Genomic DNA, 21,750 nt, shown 5'->3' on the forward strand with positions numbered 1-21,750 from the left:
AAATAATTTTCATGACTATCAATCAATATGATGAACATAAAAAGTATTTAGTGAAAATAATTGCAAAACTTTCAAATTAGTGCAGTATTATTATGACTATGAGGTCTTATTGAAATAAACATCTCAAAAAAAAGTAACTAACCCCCACCCCCCCCTTGAATTTATTTCTGGGCATTTTGACACCTCATTTGATACGATAGCCTAGAAAACAATAAAACACCGGTCAATTTAATGTAGTGAGGTCCAGATTTGAAAGTTGCACTTACATACAAATTTTTACAATACAAAAACACTCGGATATCTTTACACAAATTTACGCTGAATGCAAAATCAATAGAATTTACTGCAACTTTCAAATCTTGGGCTACATTGATTTAAATGTACGCCGTGACGTCAATATTTAGTCAATTGCTACAAATGAGGTGTCAAAATGTGCAAAAATAAATTCTGCTTCCAACCCTTCAGATTTGTAATACAATCACCCGTTTTTGAATAATGGTCATTATTTAAGGGGGGGTTAGTTACTTTTTTTTAAATGTTTATATATGTCTATGAGACGGCAAGAGAGATGAAACAAAGTTTCTATATAAATAGTAAATATTGGAGTAAGTGCGCATTATCATGAGCCGAAGACTCAAATAAATTATGTCCTTGTGTCCTGTAGTTCTTTGCAGATCTCTCAATTTTCAATGTCTGACAAGAATTCCTGGATTGAATTCATTTTTGAGGTAGGGAATAATCAATCAATAATAAAATCGATCGATAGAATGGGTAAATGGTATCATCAGAAAGGCGTGCTATCTAGTTCTTTGTTGATTTAGTCTCTGCCGACATTCCTCCATCCATTCGTACACGTGGCCGACTCTCTGGTTAAATATCTCTGGCAGATCATTCCTAAATCCTGGTATTTCTACCTTTACCTTATTCGCCAATGGCTCATGTTCATTTATCATTGCCATCAATCGCTCGTATGGATTTGGATGATGATATAACTCATCAATACTTTTAACCGTTCCAGCGCGAAACACACAATTGGTATGCAGCATAGTTGCGTGAAAACCTCTATACCTTTGGCCGTCGACCTGATTGTGATATAGGGCACGATATCCCATGCGAAACCCGGTTTCATTATCGATGAACCAGAGGACAGAGTCCGCACCGATTGCTAGATTGTGGATGGGTTGAGTAAACCAAATCGTTTGTCGGATAGTATCATCGTGGAGGTCCACACCCTCCTGATGATTGGTCACTCTGAAACACAAAATAAGAAAACTGATTTTAGAGGATAGATATATTGACATTTTTTGTTCAGTGTTCTTTGTGACTTCAGAAATATAGACGTTAATATTCTCTTGGATGTCACATCAGATTGGTGCGACAGGAAAGACCCTGGTCCAAAATTGGGAAACAACAGAGTCATTCGGCCATTGCTGTCATACGCCCTCCGATTATTTGAGAACGGTGAATCGTACACCGAAAGAAGTGCAACTCGTGGGTGGCGTACAAAATCATGACGACTTTTGGGACCATTGTTTTGAAAAAGTGCAGAAATCAGAGGGGAATCGCTAGCTGGATTTTGAATACTTTAAAGGGCTATATTGAACATCGCTAAGGAATTTTGACTGAATGTACATTTTCTTACCTGTCAATATGTCCTAGTAAGTAATCAAATACAATAAGATCTGTCCATTGTATCAGATAGGAGATATCTGATGACGTAAGCGATTCCAGATTACGAGACGTTACCTCTAACGGCGGATCATCCTTCATTTTAAGCGTCCTTGGAAGCAGAGTTCTGTATACAGAAACAAACATCGAACTTTTAAAGATTCAAGATAAATATCCATATTTTCATCCCCCTAATAATCTTTCATGATTCTATGATGTGGAGATGCGGATATAAATTACATATTGCAAAATAACAAAAAACCATACAAACACCTAACTAAAGAACAACAATTGTGTGGCTTAAATACCCTTCTGCAGAATGTATCCTACACTATATATTCGGCACCTGTTGTTCCTCACGGAACGTATAATGATTTGTATATCAATTATGTGCATATAGGTTTTAATTTTATCATTACTCCCAACAAATTTTAAGATGGAAAATTGTGTATAATAACAAAACACCCGACTGGCAAATAGCGTGACAAACTGCCGACACAGAATTCCTGCTATACTATGCTACAATATACAAGTAACACTTATCATGGCGTACCTGCTAAGTCCATCAATGAATTTAGTAAGAGTTACCACTGTGCCATCCTTCCAGTTAGATTGGGATAACTTTAATCTTTGTGCGGACCACTGACTACTGTGGCTGTCGATGGTAGCAAGCAGTAGAGGTGGAACTGATCGGATGTCCAACAATCGTGATAGGTAGAAAGAAAGTAGTTCACCTAAACGTAATGGAACAAATACAGTAACAGATACAATATAATTTCTGTTATATTTTAACCGGCTGGATTTCGCAAAGAGTTACAACGTACGTATATCGTAAGTCGTTCAACCCACCGCCGTAATCTTGATATAAACTCCTATGGAAGAGTTACGATGGGTTGAGATACTACGATGGGGTCATGCGTCGTAATTCTCCGTGAAAGTCACCCCTGATAATTATGCTGCATAAATAGTATGAGAACAACAATCTGACGTTTGCGTAGCGTTAACATCCACATAACCTTCGATCTTGTGCGAAATATGTTGCGCATTATTTTGACTTTTGCCCAATGCACGTGAAATGCGGACAAGGTGGGAGATAATCCAATAAATTGTGTTTTACTTTTTTGTGCTTCCTCCCCGCCCTCCAAGCCACTGCCACTACATCGCTGCCAAACGTGGCAATCGATCGACTGGTAACATTTAATTTGGTCAATATTCAAAGATTAGAACGTTTTTACAATTACAAGTTTACCTCTATAATCTCCTCTTCTCCTGCTTATAGGGAATGTTGTTCATGTATACTATATAGACAATCTCAAAGACAACAAGCAATGTCGACCAATTACCTTCTATTTCCATGCCGTAGGAATCTCTATAACGAGCACATAGTCTCGTACCATCAACCAGTTGCAGATACTGATTTGGAGCTCGACCGCATTTAGTATCGGTACCAGTTTCCATTACTGTGATTGGTTGCTGTCTTACGTTTGTTGACCACTTGTCTACTTCGTCCCAAGTAAAAGCTGTAAAAAGGTATTAAAATCGATAATTGCATCAGAGAGCTAAACATGGATGATTTCTGTGGCGAAAGGTAGCGTTTTACGAAGGGTAACTTCACAAATAGGAAAAACATAGTCGTAGGACTTGCAATAACGGGTACCAAGCTCTATACGTCTCTTCTAGCACTTTGGGCTCATTTGCATCCTTGAATGGACTCGTCATAAACTTACCATCTACATAACAGTTCGAATTGTCGAAGTGGAAGCAACCAATCACCAGCTAACGACGTCTTTTAAGCTGTTTTGTGAAGGGTTCATTTTGCAACTTGGTTTCAACAACCAAAGAGCCAAAGGTATGTCTGAATGACAAAAGTATGATAACTTCTACCATTATGAGAATGTTTCTCGGAGCATACCCTCAGTTTGATGATAAACTCCTCAACAAACGTTTTGAAATTTTTTTCAAGCATCTATATCTCAGATTATTTGTGACATGTTTATATCGTGTTGCATATCAACAAAGTTATTTTATTCCCCTTTACAATGACACCACATTTGAAACAATCACCCTTTTCACGCCTGAGTACATGTCTTGTGAATGTGAGTGAGGTCTCAAACAGAATGTGCCAAATTGACCATTATTCTGTGCAGCAAGCTGCAATTATCCCATATCTTCACAATATGGGGCTGAATGCAATCCTTCAAGATGACAATGCTCGCTCCACAGAACCAGGGTAATCAACGACTACCCAGAATTAGGGAGTAGAGACAATGGAATGGCATGTGATCAGCACAGACCTCAACCCAATTGAACACGACCTTGGGCGTACTGTTCGTGCCAGAGTAGCCAATGCAACTATATATGTTGAATGACCTGCGACGAATCCTGATTGGTTGAAGAATGGATTGCCATCCCACAGCAACGTGCGAGGAAGAGATGCCTGGCTGTTGTGACTACGTGTGGTTTTTTCCACCCGCTATTGAGATTAGTGACTAGTGTTGTTTGAGCACAGAATAATGGTCAATTTGGCACATTCTGTTTGAGACCCCACTACATTCACAAGACGTGTACTCAGCCGTGAAAATGGTGATTGTTTCCAATGTGGTGTCATTGTTAAGGGGAATAGAGTAACTATCCAGTGATATGCAAAATGATATGAACATGTCAAAAATAATCTGAGATATACGTGGATGCTTGAAAAATTTTATTATCAAGGCTTTAAAATATCAAGAAATAAACAACATGTTTTTCATATGGATTACCTTGGGGCACGGCTTGCTCGAGCTCCTTACTCCATACTATGTCTTGGGTTTGCGCAGGGTGTGGCAAGGAATGGATGGCATTGCTCCCAAATACTGAGTTGGATGTTTGTCCAGATTGCTGCTGCTTCTGTTGTCGTTGTTGTGTTTGCTGTATTGGCTGCACTAGTTGCTGCTGTACTTGCCATTGTTTTTGCTGATGTTGTTGCAGTTGTTGTTGCTGTGGTTGTTGCTGTGGTTGTTGCTGATTTACTTGCCATTGTTGTTGCTGCTGCTGTTGATGTGGTTGTTGCTGCTGTTGATGCGGTTGTTGCTGCTGTTGTTGTAGTTGTGGCTGTTGCAATTGCCATTGTTGTTGCTGTGGTTGTTGCTGTTGTTGATTCAAATGCTGCATTTGGAGATGTTGATTCTGCTTTGTTTGTTGCGATTGTTGCATTTGCTGTTGTTGTGTTTGTTGCCGCTGGCTCACGCGTTGCTGTTCTTGATTCATCTGCTGTTGATGCATTTGTTGATTGAGTACCTGCTGCTGCTGTAAGTGTCCGACTGGTGGCTGTTGCATTTGCTGTTGCTGCGGGTGAACCGAGTTAACTTGTTGTATAGGTAGTTGATGTTGCTTTGTCAACCGGTCTTGCTGCATATTTCCTGCATTTACTCCTTCAAGATTTCGTTGTTGCTGTTGCTGAGGTTGATTTGGCAAGATTTGAACATGTTCTTGTTGCTGCTGCTGGTACTGTTGTTTTTGTTGTGGGTAAGGAGCACTTATAAGTACTGTGTCATGTTGTGCTATAACATAAGTATTATTCTGGTTAAGAATTGTTGGAAGACTTTTATCTTCATTACCAGGTACTTTTCTTTGGTTTATATTTGGGTAATTTCTCTGCTGCAGCTGTTGGGCATTAAGGGCATCCTGCGATGGATTTCTTTGATGAATAACTTCTCGGTTTTGCACACCGTTCACCTGATCAGGTTGTTTCCATTGTTCCTTATGGGACACGATATTATTCACCTGGTTGCCGTTTGAAAGGTCGTGAATATTGTTAAGGTCGTTATTGGAAACAGCCACATTATGTTGTACCACCATCGGAGGTTCTCGAACTCTAGAGCTGGGAACATTTTGACCTTTTTGATTGTATTTGCTAGAAATATTATCCGCAGGTTTGATTGTAGGATACCTGTTGTGTTCTGTTGGTGAGTTGGGCCCTATAAAATTTTGATGACGTCTTGATTTACTTAAGAATTGCAAATCCGATTCCCCGACACCGATATCATCGCCATGAACTCTGTCTAACAATCCACGTCCAAACTGATGATTTCTTCTAATGGATTTCTCTTGGTTGTTATATGCAATGCGTTGGTTTAATACGGGTAAAGGTGGCTCAACTCTGTCCTGCAAAAATAATAGTAATAACAAGAACAATAATAATATATAAATGGTAAAAAAGGAAAGGATTTCACATCGTAGAGCTCAAAATTCCCAAAATAAAGCACATTATACTAGCATGACTAGTATAAGTGCAATGCAAGAATAACCCATGACACCTTGTGTCCTGAAGTGAAAAGCAGAACCGCATGCCAGCTCAACTGAAGTATAAGGGACTAGTAATGTGTGTTGTAAAGTTTTATAACTCAATCACTGCCTTGGCTATAATAGTTGAGTTAAAATTTAAAGTTTTGGCATTACCCAGATGCCAGCATTTCGGTAATTAGCGAGATGAGGAGTGAAATAAGCGTTGTCAACAACAGCAAAGCAATACAGCCACAAAATACACGCCAGATGCCTTTGTATTATCTTGCCTTGCCGAAATGCAACATTATGCGCCTATTTTGTGGCAGCACCTCACATGTCTTTCCCACTTTTCAAGACCCTATAAGTACATCATAGAATACGTTGATTGATATGGGTATCATATTGTTTTGATCTCCAATTATTACTTTTAATGTACTAAGTACTTTGCCTATAGTATCGCCATGAGGGTGAGAAAAACTAATGGGTCTAAACACACTCCGCGTGAGCAAATACTGACTATTGACTCATGTAATGCATGCACTTACTTGTAACTTATTAACAGCTTTATTTGATGAATCAGAGCCGGTCCTTCCATTGTAATGAATGTCTGGCGTACCTACCAAAAGAGTTGATACTGAAAACAGGAAGATAATAAACAGGATCGCAGAAAGAAAAAATCGGCATAGTGATGATACTCTACAACGACGAACAAACCACATAATATGGGCATAGGATGATTGGTTGGTCCGCAACACCTCCGCTACAAGTGGCAAGGTTCCCGATGATATCAGTAAAAGAATATGATCAAGATGCTCAAAACTTTCACATATGACCGGCCATGAATCCGTCGATAATCAGAACGAATGACAATCTGCATGCGCACTATTGCATGAGTACACCATAGAGAGCCTGCATTAGCGGCAATCCAATCCAAAAGCGTTTTATCACAATGGTGCGAAATTCAAGAAGTATTCTCTCTCGGTTGGTGTATCAAAGTGCGGTATTACTTCGTAGCTTAGTCATCACCATTTAAATGCATGTCACCTGAATGAAAATAATAAAAATAAATAAAATATATGATTTAGTTGAACGGTTTAATAATTCACATATGAAATTAGACGGTTTCGGCTATTCGGATATACAAATGAAGTCATTAGCTGCATCAAGTCTTCTGTAGAATAAAGTAGCTATGACGACTTCACTTGGTTGATTTTTCATCCTTGGTGTGTCTGTCCTTTTCACTACATGATAGCATATTAATAGGAATATGTGTTGACTAAATCTCAGTTATAATATTTCGATACAAAATGCTGACAGACAAAAGACAGCACGCAATCATATGTTCTGAAAAACAAATTCATGCGTATACAATCATGTTCGTTGTTTTTAAAAAGCGCTCATTCATTGTTACAGTCACCGGTCATCATGCTCATGCAATAAGAAGTCCCGTGTGACAGGACGAACGGACAAACCAGTGGAAACATTGCACACAAGAATACAAAATAGGACCTGAAATACTCGATTCACTATAGTATCCGTACTAATGATAATGTACCGTGTCTAATATCAGGGTGTGTTTGGTAAAATGTCACAACAAGCTTGATAATTACACTTTACCAATTTACAATTAGTGTGATTAAATCAAGCAGTTGTGAGCTTCATACAACAGTACAGCCATTCAAGTCGAAAGTCTATTTGTTGATTTGATTAACATACAATAGTCTATTCTCTTAGTTCGTTTGCTTGGAGTTTTTGCGGTTGCTGAGTCAATGGTAAAATTCTGATTTAAATGACCCTCATTCATCTTTGTGCATTCATATTTCTTATGAAATATATCGCCTATCAGAGCTCTTATGATTCTCATCAGGCATTTTCGATGCTGGCTGAATGTGAATTAAGTTATTCAAACTTTCAGTGAAGTCTTTCACGCAAGCCCTTTTTGCGACTTATCCCCATCGCAGAATTAAGACCTGCTCGTGTGCAACAATTATCATTGTAGAAGACCTAACAATGTCTACCACAAAGGCATTTCATGCTTCCTTGACGCATTCCCATTCGCTTCTCTTCCCGTAGCCGATTACGTGATTAAGATACGAAGGCACTATTTCTCTCAAGGGCTATGCAACCCACCGCTACACAGTATTTATTGTGGGACCTGAAAGCACATCAGACCACAGGAGAGAGTGTGAATTACTTTGGAATAGGATGGAAAACACGAAAAGCATATACTTTTATGTCGAATTAAAATTCGACAAGTCGTGTGATTTGATCGAAAGTTTTCTGCAATTATAAAATTTTAAACTTTCCTAATTAGCTCAAGATCCCTTACAGTTAATTAGTAGTTGTATCAATTCAAATCTACAAGTCGTGTAATTTGGTGGTTTTACGCATGGTGACCGTTCGTGCCTGTATGGGTGACAGAAAGACTGTATCAAGTGGCAAGACAACTAGCGCTTGATCAATGAAAGTAACAGCTAATTACTATAAACTTTAATAATGAAACAATCAGCAGATATATTTCTTTTGTTGTTAGCCTATACTCTTGTCTTGATATTCTGAAAAGTTCTCATTTGCCTTTCAATTTTTTCGAAACGCTCCTCAAGAATCCTTGTGGAGGGTCCTGACATGTTTCCTTTGCTTGATAAATTACAGAGCTCCCAGTGACATATAGCACCGAGATGTACACCTTGGAAGATATCACTAAGCGTCGACCGTGAATATGACCATACACAGCAAAAGGTGCTACAGTTAGCTAATATATACTTTCAATGTGCGTACCTGCGTGTGACCCTATATACAAACGAGTGATTTTCGTAAATACGTATTTTTCACTCTTATTTTATTTTAAATACAGTACTTACCAACGACTTGATTTTGGCAAAAGCAAATGAGATTATTACCGGATTCTTCGATTCCAGAAAAATGAACTATACAACCGGTTTCCTTATAAAGCGAAATAACTTGAAGACTATACTTGCCGGGTATACTTGATTCCACTATTCCAGCCCGTTCAGTATTGGGCAGATATTGGGTATAAGATTACCATAAAAATTATACAAGTATTCAAGCAGAAGTGAATCCGACCAATCACAAAACTCAATTGCACATTAGATAATCAGTGCGATATTTATTGGTAGCACTGAGAAAAAACTGCATAATTAGCCTGGTGTAGGATGTGCTTCAACAATTTTGGTCCGTTTGTCAATTAACAAACGTATCCAACAGAGACATTTGTATAAACGGTGTGATGTGTGTTATCACTGCATGCAGTTTGACACATTTAATACCGGCTCTTTCATGAAGTGTTGGAACACATTCACGGTTAAGCGCGTTCGTAAAATGCATTAATTGACCGGTTTTATTATGGTGTTGGTGTTGCTTTTATACGTTGAAATATTTATACGTTGCGTGTCAGATCGGCAAATAACTGAGATCGAGTTGAGTTTATATTGCCACCTTTGAGTGTTAGTCTCCTGACTAGAAATATTCATTAAAAATAACTTGCAACAACAACAAAACACATTGCTTTAAGGTTAGCAACTATTTTAAACTGTTGTGATTTGGTAGTTCACAGCATCTTGCGAATGGTAGTGAGCTTTGGCAAAAATTGGAGTCCCTGCATGATGCAGTCATGTCTACAGTAGAATTCACCACGACCTTTGCAGGACTTAAACCCCATTAAAAGCTATTAAACCAAGATAACACTCATTGAAAACAGCTCAACTATGTTACATCAATCTTCTCTGGTTAAATCCACACACACACGTGTCTGTTTTGAGCAATGAGCTGGTATTATAGTTTCAGTTGGGTGAACGATTATAAAGCAAACGCAAGGTAACAATTACTGTGTGGCCTTTGCTCACGAAATGAGACAATACTGTGCATATTGTTAACCACATTCTTGAAAATGAGAAACATAATGGCTGTGGGCCGTAACACGGTTTGGAAATAATTTCTTCATATTTTTTGGTGTTATCTGTCGTTTACATGTCCTTCCTAAAACACCAAAGTGCGAATATTTCCAAACATCTAAATTAGCTAAAAATTTAAGACATGTTACAAAACTATATTTTCTAGAATTTTAGAAGAGTACTTTTAATATTGGCCGGTTATTTTTCACACAGCGACGTTAACTAGGCAATTACCCATACTTCTAACGTACGCTATTTGTAGAGAGTACGCGTCAATGGTATATTGTGTATAGGAAAACGGATAGTAACTGCAGTATGGCATGCCCGTTCCGGCCCCTTCTTTCCTTCTGTTTCTCTTTCTTTCGGTCTGTCGGGCATATACAATTATAGCTCTGTCTGGTCATGTCTGTCTGTGTGCCTGCGCCCCCCCCCCTCTCCCAAGTCCAAATCAAGCTCTCGCTATTTCTATAATATTATTTAGTGGTTTGGTTACATTGTAATATAATAAACGTAGCATTTTTTCCAATCTGTTATTTTAGGCTACATTATTATAGACTATTTTGTTGAAAACGATTTACACATCGCCAACATGAAGCAAACTAAAACTATACGTATGGAAATACCAGACAATGTAGAGTGCTTAAATAAATTCTCGTATAAGCAACGCAATAATCATTATTATTGCCTCTAAACAAATCCATTAAAAATTCAAGTATAATAGCCCTGTGATTTGAACCTGAAGTAACACTACTTTTGTCTATACATTTCACGCATCAGTTGTTGTTTTGGATACGACAGCTTAAACTACAATACCACTCACGTTTTTATACCGGGCCTGCGTATTTAGTCTATAGTCCAGAATCCAGATATAGGTATCGTGAGAATAATATTACCAAAACAGACGATAAATAGGTATATAAAAACAAAATAAAACAATATTATGAGGACAAATATAGCACAAAAGATTGATTTGATCAATTTTTGGCATTATTAAGTGGAGTGTTAAATCATGGTAATTGGTCATTATATTATTAGTACTTTGTCAAGTTCGAATTAGCTTGGTACGGTATGGCAAAGTGGACTCTAATTCAATTTTTCAATATTTCCCAACATTTATTAAGCAATTCTTCGAGAAAATAACGGAGAAGCATATTGTATTGAATATTCTAAGTCGAATAAAAAGTATACATCGGGCCTTTGATTGCGTCTTCAGCAAATCACATAATGCATGTACTGTAAAAGACATATCTAAATAATAATACCATAATTAAAATAGATAATACACAAATTAAATGGCTTTGTTGGTTATTACAGTGAAATATCTTTAACTTCGAGAAAAATGTGAAACTAAATTAAAACCAAAATGAAAGAATCTCCTTTTCGACGATCACCGAAAATCAAGGGAAAGATAAGAAACAATGCAACTTTGATGACTGTAGGCTATAGCTGTTGCAGTTCAGTGAGTTACTCATGTCGCGACCGTATAGTTGCAAAGGAAAAACAATCCTGACAGACTTAATATTTTAATATTTTAATATTGGGTATTGCATTAAAATGCAATACCCAATTTTAGCGAGGCAGGATTGAAGCTAGTTCCGATCCCGTTAAAATTTTTCGAATGGAATAAATCTAAATTTACTTCAACTCCAGAACATGAACTTCAACTCAAGTTCAACTGTAGCTGATGCTATCAAATATCATCCGATACCATGCTATTAGGTATCACAAATCTCTTACCTCTAAGCCCCTCTATCAAAAACGGGATGTAATACGGTCCCAGTTTGTAACCTTAGAAAAGTGTTAATGATAAGATTACTGGCTTTGTTCGGAACAATGGACAACGTTTACCCCCATACCGATTCTAAATTTGATACCTTACATATCAATTGACCACTTGTTGTTTTTTGAGATTGAGAGAAATGGTATAGTACAATATTTGTATAAGAAACTGGACTTTTTCAGACCATTCACATTTGGGCCCATGTTTTCTTTCTTCACCATATATGCCCAATATACCCACTTGATTTAAGGAATTGGATAGCAACGTTTGCACAGTATTTTTATGAGAATTGAGAGTACATCAGAAACACCAAATTGCATTCTGAATACGAGAAATATCCTTTTGATATTAGTTACAATTTCACATTAGAAATGCTTGGTTTTATCCTCTATGCGTAACAGATATATTTACCCTGATTTGTCTTTTGTTTCAAAATGTTTGTATGAGAGGTATGACATCAATCCCTTTGGTCCGTATGCACAAAAAAGTTAGCCCGGATCTAAAGTTAGATGTGTTTATTTTTATATTGAAGACGCCTGCTATCTACCGTAGATGTGTTATTTTAGGATGTGTGCTATCTTCAGTAGATGTGTATTTTAATATTGAAGATGCGTGTTATCTACTTATGTGTTATTTTAGTTACAAGGATGTGTGCTATCTTCAGTAGATGTGTATTTTAATATTGAAGATGCGTGCTAACTACCGTAGATGTGTTATTTTAATTACAAGGGTGTTTGCTATCTTCAGTAGATGTGTATTTTAATATTGAAGATGCGTGCTATCTACCGTAGATGTGATATTTTAATTGCAAGGATGTGTGCTATCTTCAGTAGATGTGTATTTTAATATTGAAGATGCGTGCTAACTACCGTAGATGTGATATTTTAATTGCAAGGATGTGTGCTATCTTCAGTAGATGTGTATTGTAATATTGAAGATGCCTGCTATCTACCGTAGATGTGATATTTTAATTACAAGGATGTATGCTATCTTCAGTAGATGTGTATTTTAACATTGAAGATGCGTGCTAGCTACCATAGATGTGATATTTTAATTGCAAGGATGTGTGCTATCTTCAGTAGATGTGTATTTTAATATTGAAGATGCATGCTATCTACCGTAGATGTGTTATTTTATTTACAAGGATGTGTGCTATCTTCAGTAGATGTATATTTTAATATTGAAGATGCGTGCTATCTGCCATGCCGTAGATGTGTTATTTTAATTACAAGGAAATGTGCTATCTTCAGTAGATGTGTATTTTAATATTGAAGATGCGTGCTATCTACCGTAGATGTGATATTTTAATTGCAAGGATGTGTGCTATCTTCAGTAGATGTGTATTTTAATATTGAAGATGCGTGCTAACTACCGTAGATGTGTTATTTTAATTACAAGGATGTGTGCTATCTTCAGTAGATGTGTATTTTAACATTGAAGATGCGTACTAACTACCGTAGATGTGTTATTTTAATTACAAGGATGTGTGCTATCTTCAGTATATGTGCACTTTATAATATTGAAGATGGGTGCTATCTACCGTATATGTGTTGTAATTACAAGGATGTGTGCTATCTTCAGAAGATGTGTATTTTAATATTGAAGATGCGTGCTATCTACCGTATAGATGTGTTTTAATTACAAGGATGTGTGCTTTCTTCAGTAGATGTATATTTTAATATTGAAGATGCCTGCTATCTACCGATATGTGTTATTTTAATTACAAGGATGTGTGTTATCTTTAGTAGATGTATATTTTAATATTGAAGATGCGTGCTATCTACCGTAGATGTGTATGTGTGTTATCTTCAGTAGATGTGTATTTTAACATTGAAGATGCCTGCTATCTACCGATATGTGTTATTTTAATTACAAGGATGTGTGTTATCTTTAGTAGATGTATATTTTAATATTGAAGATGCGTGCTGTGCTATCTTCAGTAGATGTGTATTTTAACATTGAAGATGCGTGCTATCTACCGTAGATGTGTTATTTTAATTACACGGATGTGTGTTATCTTCAGTAGATGTATATCTTAATATTGAAGATGCGTGATATCTACCGTAGATGTGTTATTTTAATTACACGGATGTGTGTTATCTTCAGTAGATGTGTATTTTAACATTGAAGATGCGTGCTATCTACCGTAGATGTGTTATTTTAATTACAAGGATGTGTGTTATCTTCAGTAGATGTGTATTTTAACATTGAAGATGCGTGCTATCTACCGTAGATGTGTTATTTTAATTACAAGGATGTGTGTTATCTTTAGTAGATGTATATTTTAATATTGAAGATGCGTGCTATCTGCCATGCCGTAGATGTGTTATTTTAATTACAAGGATGTGTGTTATCTTCAGTAGATGTGTATTTTAACATTGAAGATGCGTGCTATCTACTGTAGATGTGTTATTTTAATTACACGGATGTGTGTTATCTTCAGTAGATGTGTATTTTAACATTGAAGATGCGTGCTATCTGCCATAGATGTGTTATTTTAATTACAAGGATGTGTGCTATCTTTAGTAGATGTGTATTTTAATATTGAGATGTGTTATTTTAATTACAAGGATGTGTGCTATCTTCAGTAGATGTGTATTTTATTAGCAAGGCACAGCTGAGCAAATTCACGTGTTGAGCTGAATTTTCATACAATTTTGCTTTTCAGGTCGATAATTTATTTACATAGTTTACTAACGAGAGCAAGATGCAATATTAAAGGTAGCCGACAGTTGAACGAGCCGTTATTAATAATGGGGTTTTGAATACTTTTTTTATGAACCAGCATGCTGGTGGTCGATCTCGCCTGGCACGGATACATGAATGTTTCAGATATTCACGAATAAAAGTAAAAAGACCTTGGCAATTGATTAAACGCAAATAGCATGAAATAAGCATTGTCGCAAAGATCGAATTCAATTCATCGGTTATATAAATAATTAAATAATTATGAGGGAAACGAAAACTAACAGACCAAAAATGCATGAAAAGACATCAATTCAGTGTCTACACAGGCTGCATCAAAATTGTTGTTCTTCATCCGTTTGTTGATGTTCTTGGAAAACACGCTTATTCCAAACCCACTGGACCCACTTGAAATGACCAAACTTATACTTTACATGATTTTTGAAGGTCTTGTAATTTAAAGTTCTGTATTATATGATTTCTATAATTAATTCAAGTTGGGAACACTTCCACATAATGTTCTCTGCATGACTCTTGGTATATAGGGTGGGTAGCTCTTGGTATACAGGCATCGATGGGATACTATCACGTTTCCTTTTTTCATATACGTTACATTTGCTCATAATGAAAGTTATATACAAATGAGTCTTGAAAACCAGACCATGCATGCAAAATATAATAATTACAAATGTAACGTGTAAAGTACCTGCACGTAGACCCGGGAGGTCTATCTTTACCCGAAATACCCAAATGAAATTAAATACATATACCTATTCAAGGGTGAGCCATTAACATAATAGAATATTATTTATGATTGATTAGATTTTACAGACCATGACTTCAACCATGCTTCAACCATAGATCATACAGGCATGGTGTTTGCTTTAACTTTAAAAGTCGTTTCATGCCCAAATTAACTTCATGTGCAATTCAGAATATGATACTATTGATAGTAAAATCATATATTCGTATAAAATACGACGCATGTACGACAGACAATTGGCAATTAAAATTTCTCCTTTTGTCTCTATCCTTTTCTTTCGAAATAATAAACAAGGTTATTATTTCCGCTTAATAAGCCATTGTATTAACATTCCCATGTCATTTTCATCCCTGGATCTTGATATTTCTGTGTGGATATATGAATGGAGTTTTACTTCATGTCCTCAATTTCACACTACCCGGTGGTCACGTCTTGAGTTTATTCTTCACAAGCTAGAAAATACATAAAATTAGGTTTCTTTTTACAATACAAATGTTCGATAATAAAGCTTAATAACAAACCTATACAGAGTTGACCTTGTAACAAGTTCTGTATTATTTTATAAACTTTATTCCCGGGCTTTACTCGTTTGTAAGAAAATCTCCACTTGGGGCAAGGGCGAGCAACCATGCATAGAAAATATATGTGATCGTCAAATGCTGGCGAGTTAAGCTTTTAGCATTGCATCGCATTGCAGGTCGATCTCGATAGGACTTCAGTCATATGCATGTTCTGGGGTTTGAAAATTGAATTCGGCAGAGGATCATGCACGGAGGCCTATGAACTTATAGGATCAGAGTTAGGGTTAGGATTAGCTTACGCAAAATAATTACATGAAGGATAGACCCAAAGTAGCTTGACGAATCAACTTGGCTAAAGAGGGCTCAAACAAGATCAAAACGCTCATCAGAAAAGTTTCTAAGTATTAAGAACCGAAATCCTATATAACTTGTGGATGGTGTGTGTATAATATTGTCCCATCTAGTCCATCACGTGGTGTTTTTTTATCTTCATCCTTATCTTGAAAAGTTTTGATGCCGTTTACAAAATTTGGTATGATTTTAAAGCTTATTGTCTATAGTGCTTACATTTTTATTCAAACCATGAAATGTCAAAAATGCGACTTGTTCCTAGTTTTGTCAGAGCGGGCCACACATTGATTTGGGAAAAAGCTCTCGCAGATATATCCATTATCATGCAACTGTCCTTCATATTCTGAAGGTCCTGTTGAATTTTGAAATGGATTTCAAGTTATTTCCGTGTTTAAACTGTGGGTGCTTTACACCTGTACAAGAACCATCATGTATCAATACATGTTCCTTTAAAAGGCTCAACCCCGATCAACAAGGTTTTGCTGTTGTTGTTGTTTTGGTGGTTTTACAATTCATTTTTCCCATTTACACCTTTTGTTACATATGGTTTTATATTGGAAAAGGTACACTTTTCAAGGGTTCATATAGGCCTATATAGCGTATGCTTTCGACGCTACGAAAAGTGCGTCTAAAACTTCATTGAATTCGTAATGTTTTTCACTCCTTTGGAGTGAATTTTTCAATCTTTTACATGTAAAAATGCAAATTCCATAAAATGCAAATTCCCGATGATATTATTAATTGCCACCATGCACCATCTCAAGAGTCACAAAACACTGATACATGAAAAGTGCATTTCATAATAACTAATAAAATGTCGCAGGAAAAAAAGTTGACATACCAAAAACGAATAACCCGGTCACACAGACTCCGACCAGCAGGAAATACATTTACAATGCAAAATACATAGACCGATGCTAAATATCGGCCGAAGTTCAAGCTTTTGAATCGCTTTGCAAGTAACCAAAGAATATGATACATTGGCGATGTGAAGAATTAACACTTTTTTTTTTTATATATATAAATAATTGTAATTAATATCATGCATGTGAAAATAAATGTGTATCAATTCTTTGGAAGGGTGATTATATACGGGAAAGTAATATTATGATTCAATTTTGTGATTTACTTAAAATCTATGAATACGTTTTCAGCATTTCAAGGACCGTCCATGTATTGATACTCAAAAAGTTCCAATGACAATACCATGCAGCTGGCAAAATAAAGCATTAACATAGTATCTGGAAAGAAAATAACATTTATACTTCCATCCAAGATAGTATACATTCAAAGAAGACAAAAAAAGTATGATTTTTTTCTTCACCACGTTTTTTACTTTAAACCTAATCTTCAACCATATTAAATAAAGTTTACAATAATGCATATAGCTCTGTAATTAAAATGGATATTTTGGAGAAAACAACAAGTCCTATATGTTATATACTTTTTATGGCTTGATTGAATTTTGAAATTTCGATTTGAGTGCATTCACTCCATGCTTGGTGTAGGCTAAATCTGTAAATGTTAAATCGGTCACTTTTTTTTGTTATCTTCTGAAGATAGCGCATTATATAAAGTAGCTCGGTGTAGGAGAACTCGGATCGGAGATGCCTCGATCAACAGGTTACAAAGTACAAAGCTACATGGCATCTGCACCTGTAATGTAAGTTTATCTATAATTATATCGAGCAATTATAGTACAAGAGCCGCATACAGGCTGCTGACAGGCGATCTCATGAAACCAGAGAGACAATATCTTAACATGAAAACGTTGATATATAGGAGCACGCGGAAACTTCCTTTCTTCTTGTTTTATATGTCAATATTTACATGTACATGAGTCCGTGCTGATTACTTTGTGAAGCCAAAACTCATAGGCAAACTCATTATTAAAGGGCCAAAGAACGTATTAAAGTGTGTGTATTTAACCGTTTAATATATTTGACGGACGTTTTGTTAGTTATATCCCATGAGGTGAAAATTCACTAGGCTTTTGGTATTCAAGTTTCGTCAAGAAACGTGACAATTATGTCTTTCCAATATATCATATTAGATTGAAAGATGCCAGCAGAGTGGTAGAAAATCATCTCAGATGTGATATATCGTAATGCGATGCACTGCAGTGGGAGGGTAAAGCGCCAACGAATAATGTTGTCAATGAAAAATAAGGCCACTGTACTTATAGTTCTTTGAAATTTTGCCGCTTTTATTTTGGGTGATTGATGTCCTTTATAGCAAAAATGTCATTGCTAGCATTTTATTCCATTTTCATCGTCTGTCACATTGCGGATTTTGTAATTTTGATTTTGAATGTATTGAACCACAGTGGTATTGAACACTGCAAATCCCAAGTGTTCATATATAACGCTTTAGATATGAACATTTTCAATGTTAATAAAAAGCGTTCAAATGTTAAAAAAAGTGTTAAAATATTACACAAGTGTTCATTTATATGCGGTTTTATTAAGCTCCATGTGTGCAACTTGCATGCATATAATAGGCCTATAATACCTATGTATAGCATAGCTCATTATTTTGGAATGAGCAGATTAAAGGAACAAAGTTGTTACGACAATAGCCTAAATACTGTCAAGATATTGCGACACAAAATATATCAATCCATAGATACAATGTCCACAACGTTAAATATGATATTTTACCTTTATAAATAGGTGAAAGAGCTTTAAATTCAACACCTTCAGAGTGTAATCACAACATTTGAACTATTGTCAAAAGTACGAGTTCAAAAGTTGAAGTCTAGTCGAACGAGTATTGTCATAGGATTCGAGATCTTTGTGTTAAGCTGTCATGCCATATTAAAGACTAACTTAATTGTCAATGATTTGGATCGCCCTGGGCAATGTGTATACTTCTTTTGCGGCAAAGCTGAATATCTTTTCTTGAATGACTGAGCCCCTGGAATAAATCAAGAATTTAAATCTGGGACCTGCATGCGAGCACATTCACGCGTCTATATCCTGCATACATAGTTGGTAGCCTATTTTATTAGTCCAACGTACATTTTGTACAGCCTAACCCAATTTGTTTGATTTAAGAATGAGATTGAATAGGTGCGATTCTTTTTTTTCTTCTAAATATAGTTCTTATAGAGTTACGTCCCACTAGCCTCTGCATGATATTAGCCGGCACTTTTCACTGACGATATAGCAATAAAAATAATAGTCCCTATCTTCTGAAGAGAGCAAAATAATTGTATTAACAACCGTTGCTTACTTCTTGAAGATTATACGGGATTTGATCTTCTGAAGATAGCAAAATAATCATTGTATAACTAACGCTGCTTACTTCCTGAAGATTAGAATTAACATGATCTTCTGAAGATAGCAAAATTGTAAAGACAACCGCATAGCAATATATATAACAACCGCTGCTTACTTCCTGAATATTATATAGGACCTATCCCACCTGAGTAAAATCTAGTAAAAATATACTATGTAAAACATAGCAAATGGAGGTAAATAAATACGTTTTCCGATCCGATCTGTTACCCAAGTAAAACGCACTGTCTGCCTAATCATCAAAGTTGGTTGTTGTATTGACTTGGGAGGGTAGTTTATGAAAATGTACATGCACTTTTTTTCTGTAGAAATGACAATCATCTGTAGAGAGAATGAAGAGCGTATGTCTAATGCAATGGTTGTACTTGCATTTGGTGCATGAGGTCCCTGGTTCAATTTCCGGCGGCGGAGAGTTGCTGGGGTATTGACTTGGGAGTAAAAGTCTGAAATTGATTGGCAACATCTGTAGATTAAATTCAGACTTCTCCCCATAGTTAATTTAGAATTGGGTAATGACTAATGAATCAAGAAAGTGCTCCGTCCTTCGGAGTGGACCTTTAATTTAATATTAGAAATTCTTCCAGGATCTGAATAGAAATCAAGTTGTAATATTTACGACACTTTTCATTATAAATGCTGTGCAAATTACTGATTCAGTTATAGCCGAATTCAATATAACTATGGGGAGTGCTCTGGAAGGCACGCGTGCGGGTCAATTATAGACTGGATTGATTTCCTTATTGATATCGATTACCTTGATTTTTATTATTTATATGTCAATTATTTGCTGCCCTTGTAGCAAAGCTGTACAACATGAAATGTGCTACGATGTGTTATATGGCCTTGCTGATGATGTAAAACGGTATCGATCTTCAAAGCTATAAGAAACAATTATTACTGGATTGTTCAATAATTAGACCTACATGTCACCTACCGGGAGAAGGAATAAAAATGGGGGACAAGAATTTGGAGAAAGCTCAAAAGGGGGCAAGCAAATGTTGGCAGCTTGAAGGGCATTTCGGTCACTATTTAAATATAAAACTCTTTAAAAAGGCTCAGCAAAACAGTCCGGGAAAACAGTACGAAAACGTTCATGCAAAATTATTTCCTGCTTGCTACGCAATATAATTACTAGATCATGCAATAGACCATAATTATAAGGTTGCAAATTGCGTCCAAAAAATTGGGTTCCCAAATATATGCTACAAGTGCTAGGGAAGGCGGGAATTGATTGGGTTGAGGAGTGGGGGGGGTTAGTGACAGGGTTAGGCCTAAAGGAGGAGAAGCAATTTTGGACACGCATTTGGATATTTACCCCTAGCTGCAATTTAGTACCCTTGACAACATTGTTAAACGTTAATTTTCAAATTTGGCCAATTATGCTTCCCCCGGCCTACCAAAAATCGTTTCCCCTCTCTCAACCTGCCTACAGCAAACTCAGGCCGAAAATGGCAAAAATACAAAAACAAAAGAAAAAAAAACTATATATGCTTATATTATTATTAATATTGTATGCAGAAATCTAAAATTTCTTCAGTCATATAAAAACTTACACTTACAGATTCATTGTTTCAACCTTATAGAGAAGAATATTAGGCAGCAAAGCATTATAATGATTCAATTATTGCATTAATGACTAAAAAATCATTATACAATAATTGAATATTGAGGAATTCATGCACTTACCTTAATTTTGTGGCGCAAAAATCATCAATATCATGGCACAAGATGTAATTTCCGAGCAAATAATGCGAATTGCATGACAAGCCTGATGGATAGGCTTTTCCCAGATGCTGACTAAAGGTGACTCACAATAAATGCATAAAGCAAACAAATCACTGAGGCTTGTTTCTCCTCCTCGGCTAGCAGGCACTAGCCTCAGTGGTAAAAACTGAAATAATATCATATCACAAACAGTAAATTATAGCTTACCATGCATGTATTTTACAAAGCCTGTAGCAAATCTGTCTTTCTGCTGTAAGATAACAATTTCATATCTTCAGGTTTTCGAATATTACCGAGATGCGAAGCAGAAGTCTACCACTGTGAAACCATATGTAGAGGAAAGCCCTTTAGGTACTGCAGACCGTCATCGATCGTTCAATTTAGTTAATAGGTATTGTCAGAAAGGTGCCCTTGTATTGTACGGATGAATGCCTCTTTGCACAGCGTTGCTAGTTACCCATTGTTAAATGCTTGGTATACAAACTCGTGTGATGTGGCAGCTCATGCAAAGTTCGCAGAATTGTTTTGGAGATTGTTGCAGGCAACCCGATCTCACCGAGTTTGGGCGTAAAATGGAAGGCCGGGTTTGATAAAATTAAGTTCAGACTTTTAAGTTTTATGTCCTTTCTTGGGTTCAACAAATGACAGAGAAAAAATATGACTAACTAGTAATAAATAAATAAATAAATAAATAAATAAATAAATAAATAAATAAATAAATAAATAAATAAATAAATAAATAAATAAATAAATAAATAAATAAATAAATAAATAAATAAATAAA

General features: G+C 36.1%; 1 protein-coding gene across 2 annotated transcripts; it reads right to left on the reverse strand.

Moving 5' to 3' along the window:
* Nucleotides 1-524: 524 nt before the first annotated feature.
* LOC140155876 (uncharacterized) lies at nucleotides 525-21,469 on the reverse strand. Of its 2 annotated transcripts, none has more exons than XM_072178871.1 (7): nucleotides 21,174-21,469; nucleotides 6,477-6,975; nucleotides 4,428-5,811; nucleotides 3,012-3,188; nucleotides 2,222-2,402; nucleotides 1,643-1,795; nucleotides 525-1,251 (listed from the first exon to the last, which is right to left on the reverse strand). In XM_072178871.1, exons 2-7 carry the CDS (start codon nucleotides 6,648-6,650, stop codon nucleotides 798-800), a joined length of 2,523 nt encoding a protein of 840 aa, XP_072034972.1. In that variant the 5' UTR covers nucleotides 6,651-6,975; nucleotides 21,174-21,469; the 3' UTR covers nucleotides 525-797. The 2 variants fall into 2 exon arrangements, with proteins under 2 accessions (XP_072034972.1, XP_072034973.1); XM_072178872.1 differs by lacking the exon at nucleotides 21,174-21,469 and adding an exon at nucleotides 8,793-8,896.
* Nucleotides 21,470-21,750: the final 281 nt, after the last annotated feature.

The sequence above is a fragment of the Amphiura filiformis genome, chromosome 6 (assembly GCF_039555335.1).
Source record: "Amphiura filiformis chromosome 6, Afil_fr2py, whole genome shotgun sequence".
Classification (NCBI taxonomy): Eukaryota; Metazoa; Echinodermata; class Ophiuroidea; order Amphilepidida; family Amphiuridae; genus Amphiura; species Amphiura filiformis.